Source organism: Microsporum canis, genomic scaffold, assembly GCF_000151145.1.
Source record: "Microsporum canis CBS 113480 supercont1.3 genomic scaffold, whole genome shotgun sequence".
NCBI lineage: Eukaryota > Fungi > Ascomycota > Eurotiomycetes > Onygenales > Arthrodermataceae > Microsporum > Microsporum canis.
In genome coordinates this window covers 2,000,833-2,024,485 of record NW_003299167.1, presented here as the reverse complement: position 1 = coordinate 2,024,485, position 23,653 = coordinate 2,000,833, and the positions used below count along the sequence as shown (strand labels likewise).

Here is a 23,653-nt window from a genome sequence, read left to right as displayed (position 1 = left end):
GCCTTTACATCATCCCGTGGCGTGAGACCAGAAGAAAATAAGAATCCAGGAGAACTTCTTGTCTTCCTCCAGCTTTTTCGTCTCTTCCTTCTACTTGCTCAGAAAGGATTTACCATTATTGCGTCGTTTTACACTGCCGGACGGATATCTGCCCACTGGGCCAGTCAACCCCTCCATCTGTTCGTTGACGCGGGGTGAGAGACATCCAAGCAGCCAAAACCAGGAAAAAGGGAGCAGACGGTCAGGTACAACGTATGCGCCCTGCTTCCCCTCGAGGGAGATACACCATCCAACAACTATACAGTTCAACTCGACCAATTCACTCTCCGCTGTCACTTGTTGATAGGATGGCGCCGAATCCAGCGAGTGAAGGCGAACCGGCCTCTGCCGCGCAGTATCACCGACACCCAAAGAGATTGATATGTATGTATACTACATCCTCCTTTATTTACCAGTAGCACACGTATCTTAGCACACGTATCTGATGATCGATAGTTGCGCCGGGTGACATTGCCGCTCCTCCACCAGAGAGTGCTGGCCCGGCTCAGAAGCTGGCCATCATGCCGGAAGACTTAACCGCGACTCCTCTCCCCAGGCACCTGCTGGCATCATTAGACGAACCAATCTCCTCCGGCACGTCTACCCCAGTCGCGAATGCGGCGGCTGTCTCACATGCGTCTCGCGCACACCAGTTCGGCACCAACCCACCTCTACTATACTCCCATCTGCATCCTAACCCACTACACCAGTTCCACACCTGGTTCAAAAATGCAAAAGTGCCCGCCTCCTGTGCACCAGAGACTTGTACGTTGGCTACGGTCAGCATGCCCGCTGGCCGTCCGAGTGCGCGTATCGTGTATCTGAAGGAACTCGACGAGCGGGGGTGGGTGATCTACAGTAACTGGGGCAGTCGAGCGGGCAAAGGCGGACAGGTCTTTGGCAACGATAGAGACAGAGACGGCGAAACTATGCCTCTGTTCGATGGATCTGAACCTCAAGTAAACGAAGGGAACAAGTGGGCAGCATTGACGTTCCATTGGCAGAGTGTCGAACGGCAGGTTAGGATTGAAGGGTTAATCGAGCCGCTTTCCAGGGAAGAGAGCGAGACCTACTGGCGCGTGAGGGAGAGGGGGAGCCAGATTGGTGCCTGGGCTAGTCAGCAGAGTAAGCGGCTGTGGTCGAATGAAGATGAGGGCGCTGTGGAAGGAGGAGACGATGGGCGTTCCGTTCTGGAGGATCGAGTGAAGGAGATGGAAGCCCGGTTTGCGGACGTCAAGGAGATTCCCTTGCCGCCGTTCTGGGGTGGAGTTCGTCTAGTACCGGAGTCGGTGGAATTCTGGCAGGGGAGGAAGAGTAGATTACATGATCGATTTAGGTATGTGAGGCAGCATGGAGCAGATGAAGTGGATGGGAACGAGAAGACTTTCAGATGGAATGTTGAACGACTGTCTCCGTGAGCCACTGGCGATGTTTCACTAGGCTCGAGAGATAGAGTGTAACTATTGCTTAGAAATATAAGTTTACTTGAGTTATCAAAGTAATATGGATGTAGGACTGCTCAAGTACATCATAATCGCATATAACTCGTACAAGACAATATAACTGCATCACGTCGGTACACGGAAGATGAGAATGTGTCTCCCGCTTCTCCTACATTTATATCGTCTTGCTGCTTGCGCAAGTTATCTGATCAACGAAGATAAGATTATCAATCAGATAAGATCGACCCCAGCCTCCATATAAACCCTCCCATGGTGAAAAGGCCTGGTGTATGTTGGATCCTCTGATCAACAAGGTAAAGGAAGTTGGGCGGAGGCCTACTTGGGGTGTTGATTGATCTGGATTCTAGCCCCAACTCATGGGGAGAAGTTGGATCCTTATATCTTGAGGTAGACAAAGGGTCAACGTCCGCTGAAGCTGATCAGGGCAGCATATATTTCACCAGGAAGATAGACAGGGAACATAGTATATACCCCGACACTTGTCTACTCCCTGCCGGCTGAGCCATGCCAGGATGCCTTCTAGACTCTAGTTATCGACAGAGGGATAAAACATAACAAGACGAACAACCCCGGCATCCAACTGCCATACGATCTACGATCTAGACGCGAGGATGGCGCATCTTCCGTCCCCACCGCCGCGCAGGGCGGCCGAGGCTCATGTGCATCTCAGGCATCTTGGTCGGGGGCTTAGCTAGCGGTTGGAGATGCTTGTTTGCCCAGCGAGTACATCCTTCTACGGAGTGCACCCTAGCTGAATACTCCAGGATATATCTCTAACCCATTGCCACGTAAGCTCATGAGAGGAGACTCTCCACGGCTTATGTCTGGTGCGACTCAGATGAGGCGCCTTAAGCCTTTTATCTGTAACGTCTTGCTCTATATTAAACTCGACTGCCCCTGAACTTAAGCGACGCCAAGCCAGGCGCCTTTAAAAGCCCTCGCCCTTCTTCAGCTTTCGCCGTCAACAGTGACAGACAGCGACATGTCTCTCCAGACCGTCCTCTGCGTCGCCCTCTGCGGCCTGGCGAGCCTCGCCTCTGCAGCTGGCCGCCCCGTCCCCGACAATCTCATGGCTCTCTACGACTATGCAAAGGTATCTCCCGCTTACATCCCCGTATAGAGCGCATGCTAACAATGCGGTAGAACAACCAGTGCGACAAGCCTCTTAGCAGCAACCGCTTCAAGGACGGCCATGGACGCAGTAAGCTGTCCTCCTCGAGATGTGCTGAACCTCTCTAACGGTGCCAGGCGGATTCATGTACTGCGGCGACTATAAGGGTGTCGTCTACCTGAGCGGTCCCCCCAGCCCTATGGGCCGCCTGGGAGACGCAGACGTCGACTGCGACGGCGCCAACAGGTCGAAGGGAGACTGCGCCAACGATTTGACGGGTCAAGGTCAGACGACGTTCAAGGACGAGCTGGCAAGCTACGGCATCGACGACCTCGACTCGAACCTGCATAGTTACGTCGTCTTCGGCAACGAGGGCAAGAAGCCATCTTATCTCCCCTCAGACTCAGGCATAGAGCCCCTCAGCGTCATTGCCGTCGTCTGCAACAACAGACTGGTGTGTTGTCCGCTATCTTTCTATCTATATATATATCTAACATCCACATAGTTCTACGGCATATGGGGCGATACAAACGGCAACACCGACACAGGCGAAGTATCCATCTCTCTCGCCCAGGCCTGTTTCCCCGAAAACCACCTAACTGGCAACAACGGCCATGAAGCCCACGATGTCCTCTTCGTCGCCTTCGAGGGCGAAGATGCCAAACCGGGCGTCAACGGCGCAGACTGGAAGGCAGACAACTTTAGCACCTTTGAGGAATCACTCGCTCCTATCGGGGATCGCATGGTTGCTAAGATCGGCGAGAAGGCGCCGTCGTCGATGGGCGTGGCGATGCTGGCGCCCAGCAGCCTGCTTTGTGGGCTGGTTACTATCGTGCTGGTTACTATCACTCTTATCGCGGGATGTTGAGCTGTTGTCCATGGATTTACACAGGCTGGAGTATATAGATTATCGTATATAACTGTTGTTTATATGTCAAATGTTGTATTTAAATCAGAAGCCTAAGCAGATCGCTGGCTCTCGCACCAAAATTAACATATTCGCTTTGTTCATTGACGATATATAAGCTCACCAATGTATTTCCTTTAAACTATAAGCTTTATGCCAACACACCTCCAAGGTAATTGCCTCTTTATTCGCCGGGCATTTATTATCCAGCTACATATCAGCCTGCTACCTGCTCGTATTTGACCCATTCTGCTGCACTTAGTACTAAGCTTTTCTCGTACATGGGACACATCCAAGATTTATGCTTGATGAGGATCCATATATAGTCAGCACTTGGGAACCCACATAGGTGAATCAGGAGCTTGCAGGGCTATCCCGGAGACCTCAAGCGAGGAGGTTGCATCCCGAGTTGCCCTCAGCTCTGGTTGACGAAAGAACTGTAACTATTTATCAACAGGTGTCACGTATGATCTGGATCTGCACACAGGATAGGACGGAAGATCATTCTTAGCAAAAAGCATAACGCGGACAGGGTGATGCTAGGGCACAGCCACGAAGGTTTGTAGCGCATCTCTAGGCTGGATGGTTAACTCTGTAAGATATTGATAAGGAGACAAGGCGGCAGTCAACAAGAGTGGGAAACACAAAAGTATGCAATTCTTCTTCAACTAGTTTATTCTCGTATTGGAGTTAGCAATGCGAGGATTACCTCTTGCTGACGCCCATACCAGCAAATAAGAAACCAGAAGCCGGTGCATCTTGCTAACACCAAATGACGTCGTCCGTGTCAGACTCGTCTCTCTTGCTCACTGGTGGCTTTTCCGTTGGCAAACTGCCCGGACACAGAGTGATTTGAAGCAACGTCCAGATAAACCAGTTTCCGCTATAGGTCAGCCATCGAACCCGGGTTTATACCCACTTAGCAGGTGCCTGACGGTGCCAAACGTTGTATGGAGTATATTTCTATATATATAATATATATATATTCCGAAAGAGATAGAGTTGCATTGCAAAGGCCTCCTCGTGTTTGCTCGTGTTGCTGAAAGGCGAGACCAAATGGGCTCAACACGGAGTACTCTCGTCTCGGCTGAGGCTCAGCAGCCCGCGTGCCAAATATACCGGAAGATGTCAAATGCGTCTTGGTTTTCTGTGTTTATATAGCTAAGGTAGTCCGGTGTCGAAAGGCTCAAAACTACGAGCACGGCTATTCAGCACAGAACCGGACATGGAGAAACGAAACCAAAAGAAACGCCAGCAAAATGCCCATCTCAGTTGTGAGCTCTGCCGTGAGCGTAAAGTTAAGTGTGATAAGCTCGATCCCTGCACTAACTGTGCGTCTGCGGGCGTGGTTTGTGTTCCTGTGCGCCGGCCACGATTGCCCCGAGGTGCCCATGCTCGACGCTTGCGGAGGATCTCGCCAGAGGACCCCGAAGCGTCGATACGGATCGATATTTCTCCTGGTGCTGGCACGGCGGCCGATGAAGACCTCAAGAAACGAATTCGCAGGTTGGAGGCTCTGGTGGACAGTATGCGTTCATCTGCTAGCCAAAGCTCGAACCAGGTGAGCCATGGGCCACAACAGTCATAAGCTAGAAGAGGGCTGATTAAAAAAAAAATAAGGACCAGGAATCTCGGGATGCCATTGAATCAATTTCAAATGAAACTGAAGATGCCAGCGCACCGACGCCAGACTCGTCAAGAATGCCCCTGGGTGATGGCGGGTTAAGAGTGCTGGGTCTCAGCGGACCATCCAACCTGGAAATTGGATGGGCCTCTATCATCGAGGACAAAGAGACAACGACGCAACTGTGCCAGGTGTATCTACTGAACGTAGACCCGGTTATCAAAATTCTACATCGGCCGTCTGTAGAAAGATGGATGTTACAGGGAGAACGATACCTAGGATTCCCTGAACGCCATGCTGCAGTCGAGTCCCTGGGCTCAGCCATCTGCTACGTAGCAGCCACCAGTTTAACGGAGACACAAAGTTGGGCACGTTTTCACGCAACCAAGTCCAGTATTGTTGCCCGCGCGAGAAGAGCATGTGAGGCAGCATTAGAGAAGAGTAGTCCGCTGGTATCTCCTGAAGTTACCACCCTCCAAGCGTTTGTATTGTATCTTGTGAGTTTTCCAACCAAACCCAACACAAAGCAACCGAACAGAATATTCTAATTTCCCAAAACAGGTTGCCAGGAGGTCAGAGGACCCAAGTCGTGCCGTATGGACGTTAATGGCATTTGCGGTGCGAATCGCCAAAGCGCTCGACTTACCTGGAGGCGCAGATGAGACTTTCTTCGGCCAGCAGATGCGGAAGCGGCTTTGGTTGACTATCTGTTTGCTGGATTTTCAGACCTCTTTAAGCCAACCTTCCGAGCCTCTAATTAGCGTAGTAGAGGCCACAGCATCGTTCTCTCCACCCAGGCACATTAATGATTCTGACTTTAGCCTGACAACTTCCCACGACATCCCTGACCGGGAAGGGCTGACAGACACCACATTTTCCATGGTGTCGTACCACGTACAGGTTGCGGGCCGGCTCCTCAATTTCGAACCATCAGTTGGAGACTACGAAACCCGGCAGCAGCACGTCCAACAATTTGAGCAGAGGACGCTCCGTCTTTTATTTTATTGCGATCCTGAATCTACACCGTATGCCTGGTTCACATGGCATCGTATCCAGTGCTTCGTCTCTGGTGCAAGACTTTCAGCTGTCCGTCCGCTTAGGCACCCACGCGGCGGTAGCACTAGCTGTATGATACCATTAACAGGCACAAATGAAAGCGCGGGGCCCCTTTCACTGGCGTTAAATGTTCTTGAGAAAGTGCAGCTCGTGCACACCGATCCCCGTGGCGAAGGGTTCCGCTGGTTCGTTACGGTTCCATGGCGGGCACTCGCCATCGCCATATCAGAGTGCTATGTCTGCCAGGATAGAGCTTTGATGCAGCGCGCGTGGCCCATTGTGGAGGCCGCTTTTCAGCAACACGAGGCTGCTGTCTCAGGGTCTAGCAAGGCCATCAGCACCACGTTGGAGAGAATGATGTGTCGTATAAGGGAAAAGTTGTCGCTAACCTTAGGCACGAGTGCCATAACCGCAAGTCCGACCTTTGGCATTACGAGCATAGCAACCACGTTGTCAGTACCGCATACGCCTCCTTCGCAATCTAGCATCACGTCAAGTGGTGATCTATTAAGCAACTGGCCCTGGCCAGCAACAGAGCTTTCACATCCCGGACCAGATTTGGCATTAGTAGCTGGGGTGGCCCCAATTTCGTCATCATTACCGAAGCTGGACCCGTTATTGCACTCACTCGATAACCAGCTGGTGATTGCTGCGCAAGAACCTTTAGTTGATGCTGACCAGTCATGGGCGTGGGAAGAGGTGATGGCTAGCTTACACCATGACGAAACTATTGGAGCTGACATGTTCCTTTCTTGACGAGCACAATTAGTGATATGGAACTACGCTCTGGAGTCTAATGAGTTAAGATAGAAGAAGGAAAAGGAGAAGCACCAACCTGCTAAAAGCCAGGGGGTCCATAATAGATGATATGTGAGATATTGGAGTCGAATAATTTGTTAGAAAAGCGTTAATTCTATCTTAGACGTCCTAGTTTCTTTCTTGGTTAGTACCATTCCAACATATATATGTAATGGGACTCAAACTTGAACTGAAGGTTGGGCTGCTGAAGTTGATTGCGTACCAATGAAAGGGGCCACAGGGATCCAAGGATTAATCTCTTTGTGCGTCAAGATGTTATCAGGTTTGCAACTAGCGAACTACTCAAAAGGAACTTGAAGTATAAGGCTGCCCCTTTCGGCTAGTCCCGCAATGCCCTGTCTATTATATAAGCAGAGCTCTACGTTCTGGCTTAGTCATCACATGCTTATCGAAGCTTGGCGTTGCTTAAATTCCGAAGCAGGTACCATGTGTTACTATATATAGAATATAAACATGCAAAAGCCGAACCATCCACCATCTATATACAATCCCACCATTACACTACTAATTATGCCATGTGAGATAAAGATAGCCTGCCTAGCTTTATCAGAAAGAATGGTAATACCATTTTCCCCTTGGGTGTTAGCAAGATCGATTCTTGGGCTCAAGAAAGACCACGGTCGTATTGGCTCGGATTTTGACTGATGTATAACTTTCGGCTTTTAGCATTGTTCAGCCGCCTAAAAGATTGTTTTCAAAGGGCTCAGTCTCAAAACTTCTTTCTCACGCCCGACATACAAGACTTTCTCTCTACTGAGTGGCATCTCGAAATATGGATCGACCCTTGAGTGACCGAACCATGGGCGGTCGAATGCCGTTCAACCAGTCTTTCTGGGAGGAGTTCCTCATGGGCCGTGAAGGCCGCCTGCCTACTCTCCCAGAAATATCTCATGTTAGCAAACGCGTTGTCCGTATCCTAGGCGGAAACCCGGGTAGCATGCATCTCCAGGGAACAAATACCTATCTCGTTGGAACAGGCAGGTCCCGTATACTCATCGACACAGCACAGGTAAAGCAAGCCTCTTTTCTACGGCTCCAGAGAGCTCCAAGTCAGCTAATCCATAGCAAAAAGGGCCTCCCTGTCTGGATCAGTCGCATTTCCTCATTCCTTCGTACTCATAACCTTGAACTCTCCTACGTTCTACTTACCCATTGGCACGGTGATCACACTGGCGGCGTCCCAGACTTACTCGCACACAGCCCCTCCCTCGCAGATAAAATATACAAGAACTGCCCGGACGCAGGCCAAAATCCTATCACAGATGGGCAAATTTTCTCCGTGAATGGCGCGACTGTGCGCGCCGTCTTCACGCCTGGACATTCAGTAGATCATATGTGCTTCCAACTCGAGGAAGAGAACGCCCTTTTCACGGGGGATAACGTTCTAGGCCATGGGTTCAGCGTTGCCCAGGACTTGGGGCGTTACATGCATAGCCTGGGGGATATGGCGTCGTTGGGCTGCGGTATTGGGTATCCAGCACATGGTGCGGTGATTGGAAACCTACCCGAGAAGCTGGAGGAGTATATGAAGCATAGGGAAGGGCGAGAGAGAATGATGTTGTCTACGCTGACGAGAGAACAGGCTCAAGGTGAAGGAGGACGAGTGGGAGAGACCAAGGGTGGATTGACGCTGAATGAAATTGTGATTGCTATGTATGGAAGAGTGCCGCAGGAGGTGGTTGAGAAGGCTTTGGCGCCATCATTGCTACAGGTATTGTGGAAATTGGCCGAAGATCGAAGAGTGGGATTTAAGCCGGGGGATCCGCTCAAGAGAAGATGGTTTGCGTTAGATCAGAGGAAGAGAAATAGGGTGCGTGGGTATCCTAGTTAATCAAGTTAATCTAGATGAATCTTAGGGGAATATAGTTGGAAATACATGACTTGGTTTATTCAGTTATATTTCAGTTATAGTAAAAAATTATAGGTCGGGGCTGTATACGACATGGTAGTATATATATCATACGACTATATTAACCGAAATGCTATACTGCCTTCTTCTTCTTCTCTGCAATTTCTTTCCACTCCGCCGCCGGTCGATGGAGTAGGAAAAAGCGCTGGGTTGACCGTCGAACAGCCTCCTGGGATCGTTTCCACGCGCCAGCATAATAGCTTGCAACAGCTTTGCTTAGATGATCCTTTCCAGGGCTGGCCACAACCTTAACCACGGCATCAGCCAGTTCGACACCGTCAAGAAGCGCATGATTCCCTCCCTCGCCGCCAAAAATTGGCATCGCATGCCACGAATCACCCACGAAGACCACGCCTTGCTCACCAGCGCGCCGAGCGTCGTCCTGCGTCATGTACACGCACCTGGTAGTCCAATGAAACACCCGATGGCTCTTGAGTGACTCGGGATTCAAGAAGCGCTTCCACGGCTCCGCTAGGGCTAACGCGGCCAACTCTTTGACTAGCGCTGGGGGAATCTGCTTCGCTTCCTCAGAAGGGAGATTGGGGCGATAAAGCAGATCATCATCACCAGTCACTGTCCGTGAGTACGACCAGTCAAGATGGACTTGCGTCTTGGTCATATTGCAGATTGAGAGTGGGGTGTTGAACCCGTCGCCAACGCCAACGAGAATGTTGGAGTGCCCACTATGAGGCCGGATGAGCTCATCAAAGGCAGTGCGAGAGAGCTGGAACTCGCCATGATAGTGGATTAAGGGAATTGTCTCTGGTACCACACCGGGGAGAACCTGGGAGCGGACTGCTCATAGTCAGCTCATCTTATCAATCTAGTTATATAGCATCCACAGCTACAGAGCAGGTTGTTGCAAAAAAAAAAAAGATCACATACTAGTAGAATTCACGCCGTCAGCAGCAACAACCAGTGACCCACGGTACCTGGCCTTATTCTCAAACACAGCCGTGATATCGCCCACTGTACCCTCGACGCTCTGCAGCTTATGTCCATACCGCACATCGAGCTCCTCCTCCCCACAATCCGCAATCCAACGGCGCAATGCATTGCGATTCGCACGCACAACCGTCTGCTTCGCCGTTGTGAGGTCTGGAGCAACTAACAATTCCCCCGTGCAATTGTCCCTCAATGCCTGGTCAATCCAGCCAGTGCCACCAATTTCCCGGTCTGGCGCGACGCCCCTAATCAAGCTACTCAGAGGAAGATCACCCAGGGCAGAGAGGAGCGCGGAGTATCCAAATTCCTGGAGACTGATGGCGAATCCTTGGCTGCGGTCCGGTGTCGATGCCTCGAAGACGATGTTGGGAATGCCGCTGTTTGTGAGGAGGCGGGAAGTTGTGAGGCCAGAGATGCCCGCGCCGATAATCAGGACCGTTGCTTGGGGCTTCGCCATTGTCGATAGCTTGTGTGATGAATTGTTTGAGCCATATTCGAGCGATTATCACGTTGACATGGTAATAATATGGATGTCTGCGATCTGAACGATTACTCAATAGGGTTCCAAAAACCGAGATACACGGAAGACACGAGACGTACTTGATGTCGGGGTTTAGCAGCGGCTTTTATGGAGTGTCTTGGCTCGTTTGATAAATACGGAGGGGACGTCATCATGTTGACGGCCCGAGTGAAGACCCGAACTACCGGCGGACCGCCCCTCATTTTCCAGTAACCGGCTCGATTGTTTTGCTGTTTGTTATACTGGAGATGAAGTTGAAGATAAAGACAATATTCTAAAAATAGACATTTCTAAAAATAAGCTGAGCCAAAAACCTTAGTTATGCTTATTAATAAACATACTATCAATCACGTGAGCAGCTAGATACAACGACAAACGTTCGATAGAACTTCTTTGCAAGTTTGCCTTAACTGGTGATGAAGATTATGAATATAGATTTCATGATATTGGGGTTATAGACCGAAACTTAAAATTGATTGAAACAAAAATACAACAACCCAGACAATACATCTACTCAAATGCACTTCTTCGCTGTCCATTGAGCTGCACTTCATGAGCGAAGTAGCGCTTATACACCTGCGGGTTAAAGTATGAGGTGATATCTAGCTCATTCTTCTTGACAGCTATAGAGTAAAACGCCAGCGCGCCTTTTCGCGTCTCCAGCTCTTCAACTGGGGTGATATCCTGCAACACGTTCATGTAGGCCTTCGGATTCTGTCCGCTGCCATGGCGCTCCAAGTGACGAACCACTGCTTCAGCGGCCGCTAGATCACTCACGGGGCTGGTGCTCACGTCGACGTATGCCTTCACGTCTGGTAACGCAAGCCGGGGCTGGATATCAAAGTAGAATGGGACGACGATGGGATTTTTGGTACCATCTGGCTTGGTCTGAGCTGGTAGCTGCTCAGACGAGGTGAAGTCTGCTGGGGCTCCCTTGAGCTCGAACCAGAGTGCCCTTAGCTGGTTAAGGAGCTCCTCTGAGATTGGCCGTCGGCCGCCCAGTGTCATGATGGCGGCGATGTGGTCGAAGGAGGTGTTACGGGTGATCACGTAGATTTTCACGCGTGTATCCTGGAGTTTGCAGCAATCGATCCCCGTTGTACCAGTCAGAGTAAGCTGGCTTCCCTCTGGGTCGTTTGTCATGAAGTCGCGGACAAGATTGAGGCTGTCGAGACACACGTCCTCGCCGTAAGCGTCGCGCATGGCCTGGGGTAGGATCGTGGTGAGGAGCTGGCTGGTCTGGGACGGGACTCGAGGATACATGTATGCCTTGATATCGATGTTACGAGAATCTGGCGACATTTCTGCACCCACAAGCAACGAGGCACCGGCAAGCTTTTCCATGTCCGCCTTTTCGATGATACGCGGCCGGTAGTGAGGCGCAAAGGTCCAGAATAGCTCCAAGTCGACATTGGGCAGCGTCATGCTATAATCTCGTAGGAGCGCTTTCGTGGCTACCTCGTTGAGTGGGTCGGCTGGAGTGTTTGTCAGAGCTCCAAGGGGTTCGATAAAGTTGCGGATATGAGGCTTTCTGTCGGAAGTGCCAAACCGCCAACTGTAGTTGATAGGACAGCCGTCTGCTGCTCCTCCACCCACACGGCTCTTGTACCAAGGTTTGTCGGAGTGTGGTCGAGGGCCCAGGCAGGGAACGACTTTGAAGCGATGGAAGAGGAGGCATTCGACCTGACGGTCCTCTGGGTAACCCGCCTCATGCATCATGCGAGCCATATGCCGACCAGTCAGCTTCCACCAAAACTGCTCATCCTCATTTGCAGTTGGAAGGAAACGGGAGACGGAGTCAAACATAGGTAGGGAAGACATGGTGATGGCGAAATTGGCGAGTTTGGCAAACGATGTTCAGAGATGATTGTCAAGAATGAACCATTCTGACTCGCTTCTTCTGGGGTACTAATCTTTATATGAAACTTCTTCGCCTTTTGCTGGTGGTATCAGACAGTTTCTCTCGGATTTTGCATCCGGCACTGCCTCCGTCGGTCTTTGTGCAAAGCAGCCATCGAGTTCGTCCCTCGGATTTTATACCATTCGGGTTTTATACACATGTTTATAGCCAAGTCTTTTGAAGTCTTCATCAACTCGGCCGTCTGCTCTGGTTTTCCCATGGTTCGTCGAGAAGAGCCCAGTTAACCGTGTGACGTTTCTGCATTTCAAACAACAAACATTGTAACTACAACTATACGACAGTATCATGGATCCAACTTTCCCACGGGTGGTCTTCTTCAGCAATGAGTTCCCCAGCGATGACTTGAAAGACCTCTTCCGCCGGCTACATCAACAAAGCAAAGACAGGCGATTCAAGCTGCTGTCCATATTCTTGGAGGAGTCGACAGCGATATTGAAAGATGAGGTAGCGAAACTCCCTCGGCCGCTCAAGGAGTTGGTGCCGCCCTTTGACTCTGTCCTGGCTCTCGCCAATGTCGACTTTCGCCAGGGGCCCCTGGGTGCTGCCATGGAGAGCTCTATGCTGACTATCCTAGAATTGGGCATGTTCATTGGGTATGTCTCTGTCCTTATAGACCGGTTTAGAAGTTAACATTCTATAATAGCCATTATGAAGCCGAGGATGCGGAATGGGACCTGGTTCCATCGCGAACTGTCCTCGCCGGTCTCAGTATCGGTATCTTAGCTGCTGCTGCTGTTGCTTTATCTAGCAGCTTAGCAGATGTCGCCAAAAATGGAGCAGAAGGCGTGCGTGTTTCCTTCCGGCTAGGAGTATACGTCGCCGATATCTCAACAAAGCTCGAATCACCGCAGCCAGATGGCACTCTAAGCAGCTGGGCTCACGTCGTCACAGAGACGACACAGGCGGGCGTCCAGGATGAGCTCGATCAGTTCAATGCGGACACGCAAAGCCCTGAACTGACCAAGGTCTTCGTCAGTGCTGCAGACAAGACATCCGTCAGTGTGAGCGGACCGCCATCCCGCATCAAGGCGGCCTTCCAGCACTCTCCTGCCTTGCGCTACTCCAAGTCGCTCCCACTGCCTGTGTATGATGGTCTCTGCCATGCATCGCATCTATACACACAGAATGATATAGATGCCGTCATCAATAGCGCTGAGAGTGTCATCCAGCCCAACCGTTCTGTACGATTAGCCTTACTCTCCTCTCAAACCGGCAAACCGTTCGCCGCTAGGACAGCCAGGGAGCTCTTCCTTGAAATTGGTACTGAGCTACTGACTGGCACTATTTATCTCGACAATGTCACTGCGGGCATTGTTGAGCATTTCCAGCTAGATTCAGAAACGTCGGGGAAATGCCAGATTGACTCCTTCCGTACCTCACTCGTCCTTCGGGGCATTTACTCCACCGTTGAGGCCAAATTTACCAAAGAGCAGCAGCAACTCATCCGTCGCGACCTGGTATGCTGGGTTCATAAAGACTTTGGTCCCCGTCGGCCTCACTCGCACGCCTCTTCGAAACTTGCTATTGTGGGCATGGCATGTCGACTGCCTGGTGGTGCTAATGATCTCGACCTCTTTTGGAAATTGCTGGAAGAAGGCCGAGATACTCACACTACGGTGCCCCCAGATCGATTTGACCTAAACACCCATTATGATCCCACTGGAAAAACAGAAAATGCAACCCAGACTCCATTTGGCAACTTTATTGACCGCCCAGGCTATTTTGATGCAGGTTTCTTTAACATGTCTCCAAGAGAGGTATGTTAACATCCCTCACATAGATAATCCTTAATTCACTGATGCTGACTGAACCAGGCCGAGCAAACAGACCCAATGCAGAGACTTGCTCTGGTCACAGCTTACGAAGCTATGGAAATGGCTGGTGTTGTTCCTGGTCGTACCCCTTCAACACACCCTAGCCGCATCGGCACATTCTACGGCCAGGCTAGTGATGACTGGAGAGAACTAAATGCGTCACAGAATATCAGCACATATGCGGTTCCCGGTGGCGAGCGTGCCTTTGCCAATGGTCGTATTAATTACTTCTTCAAGTTCTCTGGCCCGTCATTCAATCTTGATACAGCCTGCTCTAGTGGGCTTGCCGCCGTGCAGGCCGCCTGCTCGGCGCTGTGGGCCGGCGAGGCTGATACCGTCATCGCTGGCGGCCTTAATGTGATAACTGATCCAGACAACTACTGTGGCCTCGGGAATGCCCACTTTCTCTCCAAGACGGGACAGTGCAAGGTCTGGGACAAGGATGCAGACGGGTACTGTCGTGCTGACGGTATTGGGTCCGTTGTCATCAAACGATTGGAGGATGCGGAAGCTGACAATGATAATATCCTGGCTGTGGTCCTCGGTGCTCGCACAAATCATTCAGCAGAAGCTATCTCGATTACTCACCCGCACGCTGGGGCGCAAAGGGCCAACTACCGACAAGTGCTACACCAAGCTGGCGTTAACCCGGTTGATGTTAGCTATATCGAGCTCCACGGTACGGGAACTCAGGCTGGAGACGCAGTCGAGTCTGAGTCCGTATCTGATGTCTTCGCACCAGTAACGCCCCGTCGCCGACCTGATCAGCGCCTCTATCTAGGGGCAGTGAAAAGTAACATCGGACATGGTGAAGCTGCAGCAGGTATCGCATCGCTTCTCAAGGCCTTGCTTGTGTACCAGAAAAATATGATTCCCATGCACATCGGTATCAAGAGTGAGATCAACCCAACCATCCCTAAGGACCTCGAGCGGCGAAATGTTGGGCTTGCCATGGAGAACACGCCATGGCCACGTCCTGCAGGCAAGAAGCGCCTTGCTGTGGTCAACTCATTTGGGGCACACGGGGGAAACACTACCTTGTTGCTGGAAGACGCACCGGAGCGAGTGAAGGCCCAGAGCACAGAAGACCGCATCACTCATCCAGTGCTCATATCTGCAAAGAGCAAGAAATCTCTGCAGGCTAACATGGAGAGTCTCTTGTCGTACTTGGATCAACATCCGGAGACGAGCCTGGCGGACCTGGCCTACACAACATCTTCCCGTCGGATGCACCACAGCATGCGTTTTGGCACTGCCGTTTCCTGCATTCCAGCGCTTCAGAAAGCATTACGATCCCAGCTTTGTAACCCTAATTTCGCTTCCGAAATGCGCCCGATCCCGAACGAGGCTCCCTCAGTGGTGCTCGCCTTTACTGGCCAAGGTGCCTATTATAGTGGCATGGGAAGGGAGCTCTTCATTGAGTTTCCTTACTTCCGTGCGCAAGTGCAGCAGCTCGATCGACTGGCGCAGCGACTCGGTTTCCCATCTGTCGTGCCCGTAATTGATGGCAGCATCGAGGATAGTCCAGCGTCGCCAATCTTAACGCAACTTAGTGTTGTGATACTTGAAATCGCCCTAGCACGGTTCTGGTCCTTGCTAGGCGTGAGCATTAGCGCTGTCATCGGACATAGTCTGGGTGAATACGCTGCGCTTGCGGTTGCTGGCGTTATCTCGGCTGCCGACGCCCTCTACCTCGTTGGTCGGCGTGCGCAGCTGGTTGAGGAACGATGCACCCCGGGTAGCCACTCGATGCTCTCAGTTCGAGCATCAGAAGATGCTATCCAGGAGATGCTTGCCAGCGAGCCTGAGACGGCTGCCATTGCATACGAAGTTTCATGCTGCAATACTTACCAGGATACTGTGATTGGCGGTCTTAAGGACGAGATCAACAACATCCGCATGGCTCTTGAGGCAAAGAGCATCAAATGCACGCTCCTAGATGTCCCATATGCGTTCCATACAGCACAGATGGACTCTATCCTGGATGGTCTAGAGGCTCTGGCAATGCCGGTCCCATTCAAAGCCCCAAGCATTCCAGTGCTGTCACCTTTACTGGCCACTGCCGTCTTCGACGTGAAGTCCTTCAACGCAAACTACTTACGCCGTGCCACGAGGGAAACCGTTGATTTTGCGGCAGCTATTGAAGCGGCCCAGGATATGGGCCTAGTAGACACCAAGACCATCTGGGTCGATGTTGGGCCGCACCCAATATGTGCAGGGCTTGTGCGTGGTATGATCCCTTCAGCGTCCGTTGTCTCTTCCTGCCGGCGTAACGAAGACAGCATAGCAACCATATCCAAGAGCCTTGTGACCCTCCATCTCGCGGGCCTGACGCCTTTCTGGGCGGAATTCTTCAGGCCGCGCGAGTGTGAGTACTCGTTGTTGCATCTGCCAAAGTACCGGTGGAATGAAACAGACTACTGGATTCCGTACATTGGGACGTGGACTTTGGACAAGGCTCACCTCAAGCATGGGACCAAGCCAACACCATTTTCTCTTTCCATGTCGCGACCATCGGCGCTGCGAACGTCCTTGGTACACCAGATCACTGCAGAAACAGTTGAGGCCACCACCGCCACGCTCCACACGATATCCGATATGCAGCATCCCGACTTTCTTGAAGCCATACATGGACATACAATGAACAAATGTGGAGTTGCTACATCTGTAAGTCTTTTCCTTCTCTCTCAATACCAAGAATAAAACATCAGCTAACCCATTTTGTAGTCTATTTGGTCTGACATGGCTTTCACTGTGGGTGAATATCTCTATCGTCGATTGGTGCCCAATGTCAAGGACGTCCATATGAACCTTGCGGACGTCGAGGTTTTGCATGCGCAAGTCGCCGGCAAGACCAAGGGAAGCGTTCAGCCATTGGTGCTGCAGGCGCACCTCGATCTATCTACCAACTCCATGTCTCTCGCATGGTTCAATGCTGACGGGGAGACCGGTGAGTGTGCAGCTGAATCTTTCGCCACAGCAACGGTTCGCTTCGAGGACCCAGTTGCCTGGAAGAAGGAGTGGGCCAGGCTGACGCATCTGGTCCGAGGACGCATCGAAGCATTGGAACAACGAGCTGCTGAAGGCAAAGCCAGCCGACTCTCCAAGCCCCTGGCTTATGCTCTTTTCAAGAACGTAGTCGATTATGCCGATCGATACCGTGGCATGGACTCGGTTGTGTTGGATGAGCTCGAGGCTATGGCCGAAGTGACACTCGTCCCAGAACGCCATGGCACTTGGCATACGCCGCCGCATTGGATCGATAGCGTCTCTCACCTGGCAGGTCTAGTTATGAACGGTAGCGATGCATCCAATACCCGGGACTATTTCTTCGTTACGCCGGGATGCGACAGCTTCCGCCTGCTGAACAAGCTGGAGCCCGGGGTTCGATATCGCAGTTATGTGCGCATGTTCCCTCTGCCAGAGGACCCGAACATGCATGGCGGTGACGTTTACATTCTCCAGGGAGAAGAGATCGTTGGTATGGTGGGCATGATTCGCTTCCGTCGCGTTCCCCGGCTGCTAATGGATCGATTCTTCTCGCCTCCCACTACAACCTCAGTTGCTGGACCTGCTCCGCCTGTTGCAGCTGCAACCGCCAAAGGCCACAATGTCATCCCGACCACGCCTGCGGTCCCAACCCCCGCGCCAGCAATTGCTACCTCAAACCCCATTGTAAACAGTGCCATAGCCTACAAGACCCCAGAGTCTACGCCACCACTGGCACCATCCTCTGAGAGCTCAACCCCCAAGGAGTCTCCTATTGCGACGCCGCCTGAATCGGAGAGGGCCGACCCCATGGACAACATGGTATCGCAGTGTTTACGACTGATGGCACGCGAGACAGGACTGGAGGTGGAAGCGCTGACTGGAGACGCCAGCTTTGTGCAGCTGGGTGTCGACTCACTAATGTCCCTTGTACTGTCGGAAAAATTCCGTGCTGAGTTAGGGGTGGAGATTAAGAGCTCGCTCTTCCTGGAGTGCCCAACGATTGGAGAGATGACAGCTTGGATAGAGGAATATTGTTAATTAGAAAAGCTCAATATTTATCTTTATAGAGATGTATATTAAATCAATCTGCGTGTGCCCCCTAATATAAATCTGCCTCACTCCTCTCATCATATCTAACGGCAAAGCAAGGCAAAACCACAAGGTAGAGCGTTGACGATGAGGTCCTTCTTTACTTGTTCCCTGTCCTCTTCGTTTATCGTCCTCCGTACTGCTGATGGGCTTATAACGCACTGCGTGTAGAAAGCCCCATATAACCGAGTTATCTGATTGACGGAGATAAGATTATCAATCAGATAAGATCGTCAGCCTCCAATTTTAACTATAAATAACAGAATGAAAAACCGACTTCGCCCTACAAGTTGACTCGTTTTTCCCTTAGCTCTGCTTGCTGATACGAGTTTGTGAGCAGGCTTCCACAGGCCAGGCCCTTCTTCTGATTCCCTTCGGGCTGCTCGAATTATCAGATCAACCTTGTGGAGAAGCCCCCACGCAGAGTCTCGGATTTTGCAGCAAAGGCGCGCCCATCAACGCCGACTTCAGCTCGGCCGAATATATATAATTTGGCCACGCATCCAGAAGAAACATAGATACCATCACTTGCTTCTCTCAGCCTATCTCTCCTGGGCAAAAACGGGGCTTCGACATTATTTTTCCCTGTTGCCTTGCTTGCCTCTTGACTGGGCAATGGCAAGAACACGGACGGTGCAAACCTGCGAGGCGTGTCGAAAGGCGAAAGTTCGCTGTGACAGAGCAAAACCACAGTGTTCGCGCTGCCTTAAGGCGAACCGCGATTGTTCATATCTAGCAGAAGATGCTACTTCATCCCTTGAATCCTCATCCACGTCGTACACTGCATTATCTGATCCCGCTAGCCCCGATCAGATTGATGCATGGCTGGCGGACCTGAACGGAGCCACATCTACTGCAGGCTCGGAAGCGAGTGAGACCCTTGGATCCATCGGAGCTTCGAATTCAAATGTATGGGATATTATACCACCCCCACCCTCCTCCCCTTTATCCATAACTACTATGCTTCAAATTCTAACATTGGTCGGGGCGGGAAAAAGGAAAATACACCCCCGTCTACGGCCCTAGCTTGCACAAAGCTACACTCTCTCACAGAGGCTGGGCCACAACACTGGGTATCGCGCAGAAGAAAGCGAAATACGATAACCTGTGTTCGCTGCCGTCGTATGAAGGTACGCTGTGACCGTCAGTTGCCTTGCGGTCGTTGTGCAAAAATAAACAAGGCCGACGAGTGTGTTTACGCAAAGCCCGAAAGGACTACCGACGATGACGGTCTATTTTCACAGGTTTCAAGTGAGATACCCCAAGCACCAGTCACGCACCGAATATGGAGATCGAAATTCCGTACAGGAACACATTGGTCCGGTTTGATCCTGGATGTAATGCCTACCCCCTCCCCTTGCGGTGTATTGTATTCCTTTGAATACCAGGGCTAACAAAGTATATAGATGGAGAGGCTCTACTCGCCGTCATGTTCCCGGAATAAGAGGCTTATTCCTGACGATGAAAATGATTTCCCAGAAAGTACATGGTCGCCAAATTACCCATTTGGCGAAAGACCACGTCGTTCCAAGTCTACGAGGAAGGCGATGTTAGCCTCGATTCCCAGCAGGGAGGTCGCCGACAAGTTTGTTGAAGCTTACCTTGATGTTATTGAAACATCTCACCGCATTCTCCACGTTCCAACCTTGAAGCTCCAGATTCAAGCGTTCTGGTGCCAACCTAGTGCAGCTGATGACGGCTGGCTCGCCCAATACTTCACAATTCTTGCCCTTGGATGCGACGCATGTAGAGCTGAGGCGTCTGATGCTACGGAGCCTTACACCAAGCTACGGCATACACTACTGACCGCTGCAGAAACCTGTCTGAGGCTCACCCCATTCCTATACCGACCTACATTAGCTAACCTCAGAACCTTATGTCTGATGGTCATCGCGAAACAGATACATACCATGTCATGCTCTGAACATGAGGCCTGCTGGCCACTCACTGGTCTCATAGTTCGCCTAGCAATGATGGTAGGCATGCACTCTAGCAGTAGCAACAAGGTCTATTCACCCTTTCATGCAGAGATGAGAAATCGTCTATGGGCCGTGATATGTTTCATGGACCTCAAGCAATCGCTGCTCTCCGGGATGCCACTCCAGATCACAACCGAAACCTTTACATGTTTTGCACCGGCTAATATAAATGAAGATGAAATACATGAGTCTTTCAACGGTGAAATACTGAGCCGGCTGCTTCCGGAGAGGACGGATTCCACTGTCCTGGTCGTTTTACATGATGTATTCCCTCTCGTTGCTGATATAATGAGGATGGTGAACTCGGCGGATGGGTCTCTTCAATACGAAGACGTCTTGGAATATGATAGCCAGATTCGGTTTAAGATGAAAGAATATGAAGTCATCTTCCAAGCATCTCCAAAATGCCTTACCGAATCTGCCGAGTTATCGTCAGGCTTAGGGAACAGCAGCATTGACCCTGCAAGGATCCTTTTAAACGTCTACTTCCGCCGAATACTACTCACCCTCCATAGCTATTTTGCGAAGTTGCCTCAGGCATTTATCGAATACCCGGTGGCTTACTGGTCATCTCTGGAGTGTTCTCTAGCACTCCTTGCACAGCAGAGAGAACTATGCGAACAAGCAGCGCATAACCGTGGCATTTCGACATGGTTTTCAAGACTCTTCAAGCAGGATTTCTTCACGGCTGCAATGACTCTATGCTTCCACCTCATAAAGGATGACTCGCCTCTCGAATTACCCGCAGAGCATCTCTGTCAAATTCAAGCCAGGGAAACCGTTCTCGAAACATTAAGAAGCTGTAGGGATCTCTGGGGAAAAGACAAGGATTTGTCGAACTGTCACGACCGAGCTTGCCAGCTTGTAACTGATTTAGTACATCATTTTGAAGAAACGATTTAAATATGTATGGTTTAGAATATATTCTCCATGAGAGGTTTACCTTGTACATATCCGGACAGCCTTTAGAGACCCAATGTATAATAAAACTACCCTTCTCGTCCTTTCATCATTCTATAATCCAGAGGTGGTTTCATCTGAATGCTTTAACAGTAAGTAATGGAGAAAGTGAGGAAATATTATAAGCTTGCCGAATAACCTGCCCTCGTATACTAAGACTACAGCTTTCGGTTCCTGGTACCTTGGGAGTTCTACATTGGCGGATCAAGTTTCCTAGTTTAACCCAAATGTTCTGAGCCATCGCCAATATATCCACTACACAGTCCCAATGAAGTGAAACCTGAGAGCCCTGATTTTGGCCGTGAAATGTGGCGTCTGCCGCTTTGTGAAGGGCGTTTGAAAACGAGCATGATCCATGTTATGTTAGTTAGCCGGCGTTCCCCGCAGGGTTGGACAGGGCGGGCTGTGTATGTGAAATAAAGGAGGTTCATGGCCTGCTGTTGCTATCCCTCTCTGCAAAGGAGCGCTTCATAATTATTGTTTTGAGATTTAGAATATAGAGCCTTATCATGTTGTCGACTAGAGGTAAGAAGCTCACTGGAATTCTCGATGAGCCATGGCGAGCCCTACTCGATGGAAAAACCGAATACGATGCGCAATCAAACCCATCTGGCTTGCTATCATTGAGCACAGCGGAGAATGTATGACTCTTTCTGCACGAATAACGGGATTTAGCAAGGGGTGTTATGCTGATAGCAATTATTTTAGCCATTGATGCACGAGGAGTTGACCGCATATGTTAATAGCAAGGTGAGGAGCAGCCCATCCTATAGCCAGTGCCAACCGCTAGATATTCACATCGGAATATAACCTTAGCTCCAATTCGACAAGTCAGTGTGGTCGTATGGCTCCAGTGCGGGTGGTGGTAAAAAGTTTCCGGCTGCTATGGCAGGTCATATCAACAGATATTTTGACCCGTATATGCCCGTGAAGAGTAGCGAGGTACTTGCGACCAATTCCATTCCCTCGCTGAATGAGCTACTTGCATTTACGCTGGCAGATGAAGGGGATGGGATCTTGATCAGTCGCCCGATTTACGGGAGATTCAAGTTTGATTGGGGGACCAGGCCAGGGCTCGAATCAATCTATGCGAATACGGAAGTACTTGAGGGCTTCACTCCGGCGGCCGTGGAAAAGTATGAAGAGGCCTTACTTGCTGCTAAAGCTAAAGGCATAAATATCCGTGTGCTGATAATTGTGAATCCTCACAATCCACTTGGTGAGTTCGATTCTGAAGCCATTAAATCTCTTTGCACCAAGTGGAAGGAATGCAAGGCTGATGAGGAATAGGACGCTGTTACCCTCGCGAAACCATTGTCGAAATATTCAAGTTCTGCCAGAAGCATCACATCCATCTGGTTAGCGATGAGATATATGCGCTCTCCGTTTTCGATTCTGGTGAAAGCGAAGCGATGCCATTTATCTCTACTTTGAGCATTGACCCTAAAGGATTGATTGACGAGAACCTCCTCCATGTCATGTATGGGATGAGCAAGGTAAGCGTCCTAACATTGGCCTTTCGTTGGTACAATATTCGCTAACTTGAATGAAAAAGGACTTCTCTGCTCCAGGACTTCGAGTAGGCTGTCTGATCACTAAAAATCCATTGGTAAAAAGGGCCGTCCGCTCAACATCGTAAGTGTCTGCGGAGGATGATTCCATGTATCCAGAAGCCTAACATATGGGATTTGATAGGAGACAGAATAACCCTTCGGGACTATCCCTAGACATCGCAGCTATGATATTGGATGATGAAGAATTTGTGCCGAAATACCTCGAGAGCTCTAGAAAGCAGTTATCTGCCTCCTACCACTTTGCAACGAGGCTTCTCCGAAACCACGGCATTCAATACCTGCAGGGATCGTGAGTGTCCGCCCCCTTCACTGTTAATTTATATCGGAGACGGGGACAAGACTAAAAGTGCGTTTCAATGGATAGAACCGCGGGATGTTTCCTCTGGCTGGACCTTTCCAGATATTTACCACCCAGCACCCCTTCTAATCCTATGTCGCAGAAAGAGAAAGAACTTGCTGTAGCAAAGAGATTGGTCGAGGGCGGCGTGTTTATCCATCCTAGCGAAGAGAATGGAATGGAGCCAGGATGGTTCCGACTTGTATACACTTATAGTGAAGAAACCATAACCGAGGGTGTAAGAAGGTATGATTCCCTTTCGTGTGACTGGAAAAAAGAAATAAACATACTAAAATGATCAAATATAGGTTGAACAATGCCCTCAAGTCCTTGCCATGGATGTTGGTCGGGGTGGGAGGAGAAAAACTATAGAAAAGAAGGTCTTTTTCACTCGTTCTTGGATGTTTTGAAGATGTTGATATTGGTAGAAAGATTAGATAAGATGAAAATACAATCTAACAGAGCCGTACATACATACCGCTATATTTAGGCCGCCAAAACCGTATCAATACATCACCACCTCCAAAAAAAGACAAGAAAAAGAACCAGCAGCTCAACAACTGTACAATGCTTTCTCCAAGACTGTAGTCTGCCA

General features: G+C 50.4%; 9 protein-coding genes across 9 annotated transcripts; 7 read left to right on the top strand and 2 right to left on the bottom strand.

The window, feature by feature from the left end:
• Window positions 1-254: 254 nt before the first annotated feature.
• MCYG_03604 (pyridoxamine 5'-phosphate oxidase) lies at window positions 255-1,457 on the top strand (the record flags this gene model as incomplete). The annotated part of the gene is made up of 2 exons (XM_002848052.1): window positions 255-423; window positions 496-1,457. The coding sequence occupies 2 exons, from the start codon at window positions 255-257 to the stop codon at window positions 1,455-1,457; spliced, it is 1,131 nt and encodes a 376-aa protein (XP_002848098.1).
• Window positions 1,458-2,484: 1,027 nt separating this feature from the next.
• Window positions 2,485-3,481, top strand: MCYG_03603 (chitosanase; the record flags this gene model as incomplete). Its single annotated transcript, XM_002848051.1, has 4 exons — window positions 2,485-2,595; window positions 2,646-2,703; window positions 2,751-3,067; window positions 3,119-3,481. 4 exons carry the CDS (start codon window positions 2,485-2,487, stop codon window positions 3,479-3,481), a joined length of 849 nt encoding a protein of 282 aa, XP_002848097.1.
• Window positions 3,482-4,745: 1,264 nt separating this feature from the next.
• MCYG_03602 (C6 zinc finger domain-containing protein) lies at window positions 4,746-6,956 on the top strand (the record flags this gene model as incomplete). Its single annotated transcript, XM_002848050.1, has 3 exons — window positions 4,746-5,081; window positions 5,141-5,641; window positions 5,706-6,956. The coding sequence occupies 3 exons, from the start codon at window positions 4,746-4,748 to the stop codon at window positions 6,954-6,956; spliced, it is 2,088 nt and encodes a 695-aa protein (XP_002848096.1).
• An 862-nt stretch (window positions 6,957-7,818) lies between these two features.
• Window positions 7,819-8,850, top strand: MCYG_03601 (metallo-beta-lactamase superfamily protein; the record flags this gene model as incomplete). The annotated part of the gene is made up of 1 exon (XM_002848049.1): window positions 7,819-8,850. The coding sequence occupies one exon, from the start codon at window positions 7,819-7,821 to the stop codon at window positions 8,848-8,850; it is 1,032 nt and encodes a 343-aa protein (XP_002848095.1).
• Window positions 8,851-9,001: 151 nt separating this feature from the next.
• MCYG_03600 (FAD binding domain-containing protein) lies at window positions 9,002-10,330 on the bottom strand (the record flags this gene model as incomplete). Its single annotated transcript, XM_002848048.1, has 2 exons — window positions 9,002-9,723; window positions 9,814-10,330. The coding sequence occupies 2 exons, from the start codon at window positions 10,328-10,330 to the stop codon at window positions 9,002-9,004; spliced, it is 1,239 nt and encodes a 412-aa protein (XP_002848094.1).
• A 573-nt stretch (window positions 10,331-10,903) lies between these two features.
• MCYG_03599 (dimethylallyl tryptophan synthase GliD1) lies at window positions 10,904-12,214 on the bottom strand (the record flags this gene model as incomplete). The annotated part of the gene is made up of 1 exon (XM_002848047.1): window positions 10,904-12,214. The coding sequence occupies one exon, from the start codon at window positions 12,212-12,214 to the stop codon at window positions 10,904-10,906; it is 1,311 nt and encodes a 436-aa protein (XP_002848093.1).
• A 385-nt stretch (window positions 12,215-12,599) lies between these two features.
• MCYG_03598 (conidial yellow pigment biosynthesis polyketide synthase) lies at window positions 12,600-18,157 on the top strand (the record flags this gene model as incomplete). Its single annotated transcript, XM_002848046.1, has 4 exons — window positions 12,600-12,907; window positions 12,958-14,071; window positions 14,129-16,795; window positions 16,856-18,157. 4 exons carry the CDS (start codon window positions 12,600-12,602, stop codon window positions 18,155-18,157), a joined length of 5,391 nt encoding a protein of 1,796 aa, XP_002848092.1.
• Window positions 18,158-18,823: 666 nt separating this feature from the next.
• Window positions 18,824-21,090, top strand: MCYG_03597 (conserved hypothetical protein; the record flags this gene model as incomplete). The annotated part of the gene is made up of 3 exons (XM_002848045.1): window positions 18,824-19,117; window positions 19,207-19,338; window positions 19,615-21,090. The coding sequence occupies 3 exons, from the start codon at window positions 18,824-18,826 to the stop codon at window positions 21,088-21,090; spliced, it is 1,902 nt and encodes a 633-aa protein (XP_002848091.1).
• Window positions 21,091-21,656: 566 nt separating this feature from the next.
• Window positions 21,657-23,430, top strand: MCYG_03596 (acc synthase; the record flags this gene model as incomplete). Its single annotated transcript, XM_002848044.1, has 7 exons — window positions 21,657-21,788; window positions 21,856-21,897; window positions 21,964-22,366; window positions 22,438-22,643; window positions 22,850-23,010; window positions 23,086-23,304; window positions 23,367-23,430. 7 exons carry the CDS (start codon window positions 21,657-21,659, stop codon window positions 23,428-23,430), a joined length of 1,227 nt encoding a protein of 408 aa, XP_002848090.1.
• Between the last annotated feature and the right edge of the window lie 223 nt (window positions 23,431-23,653).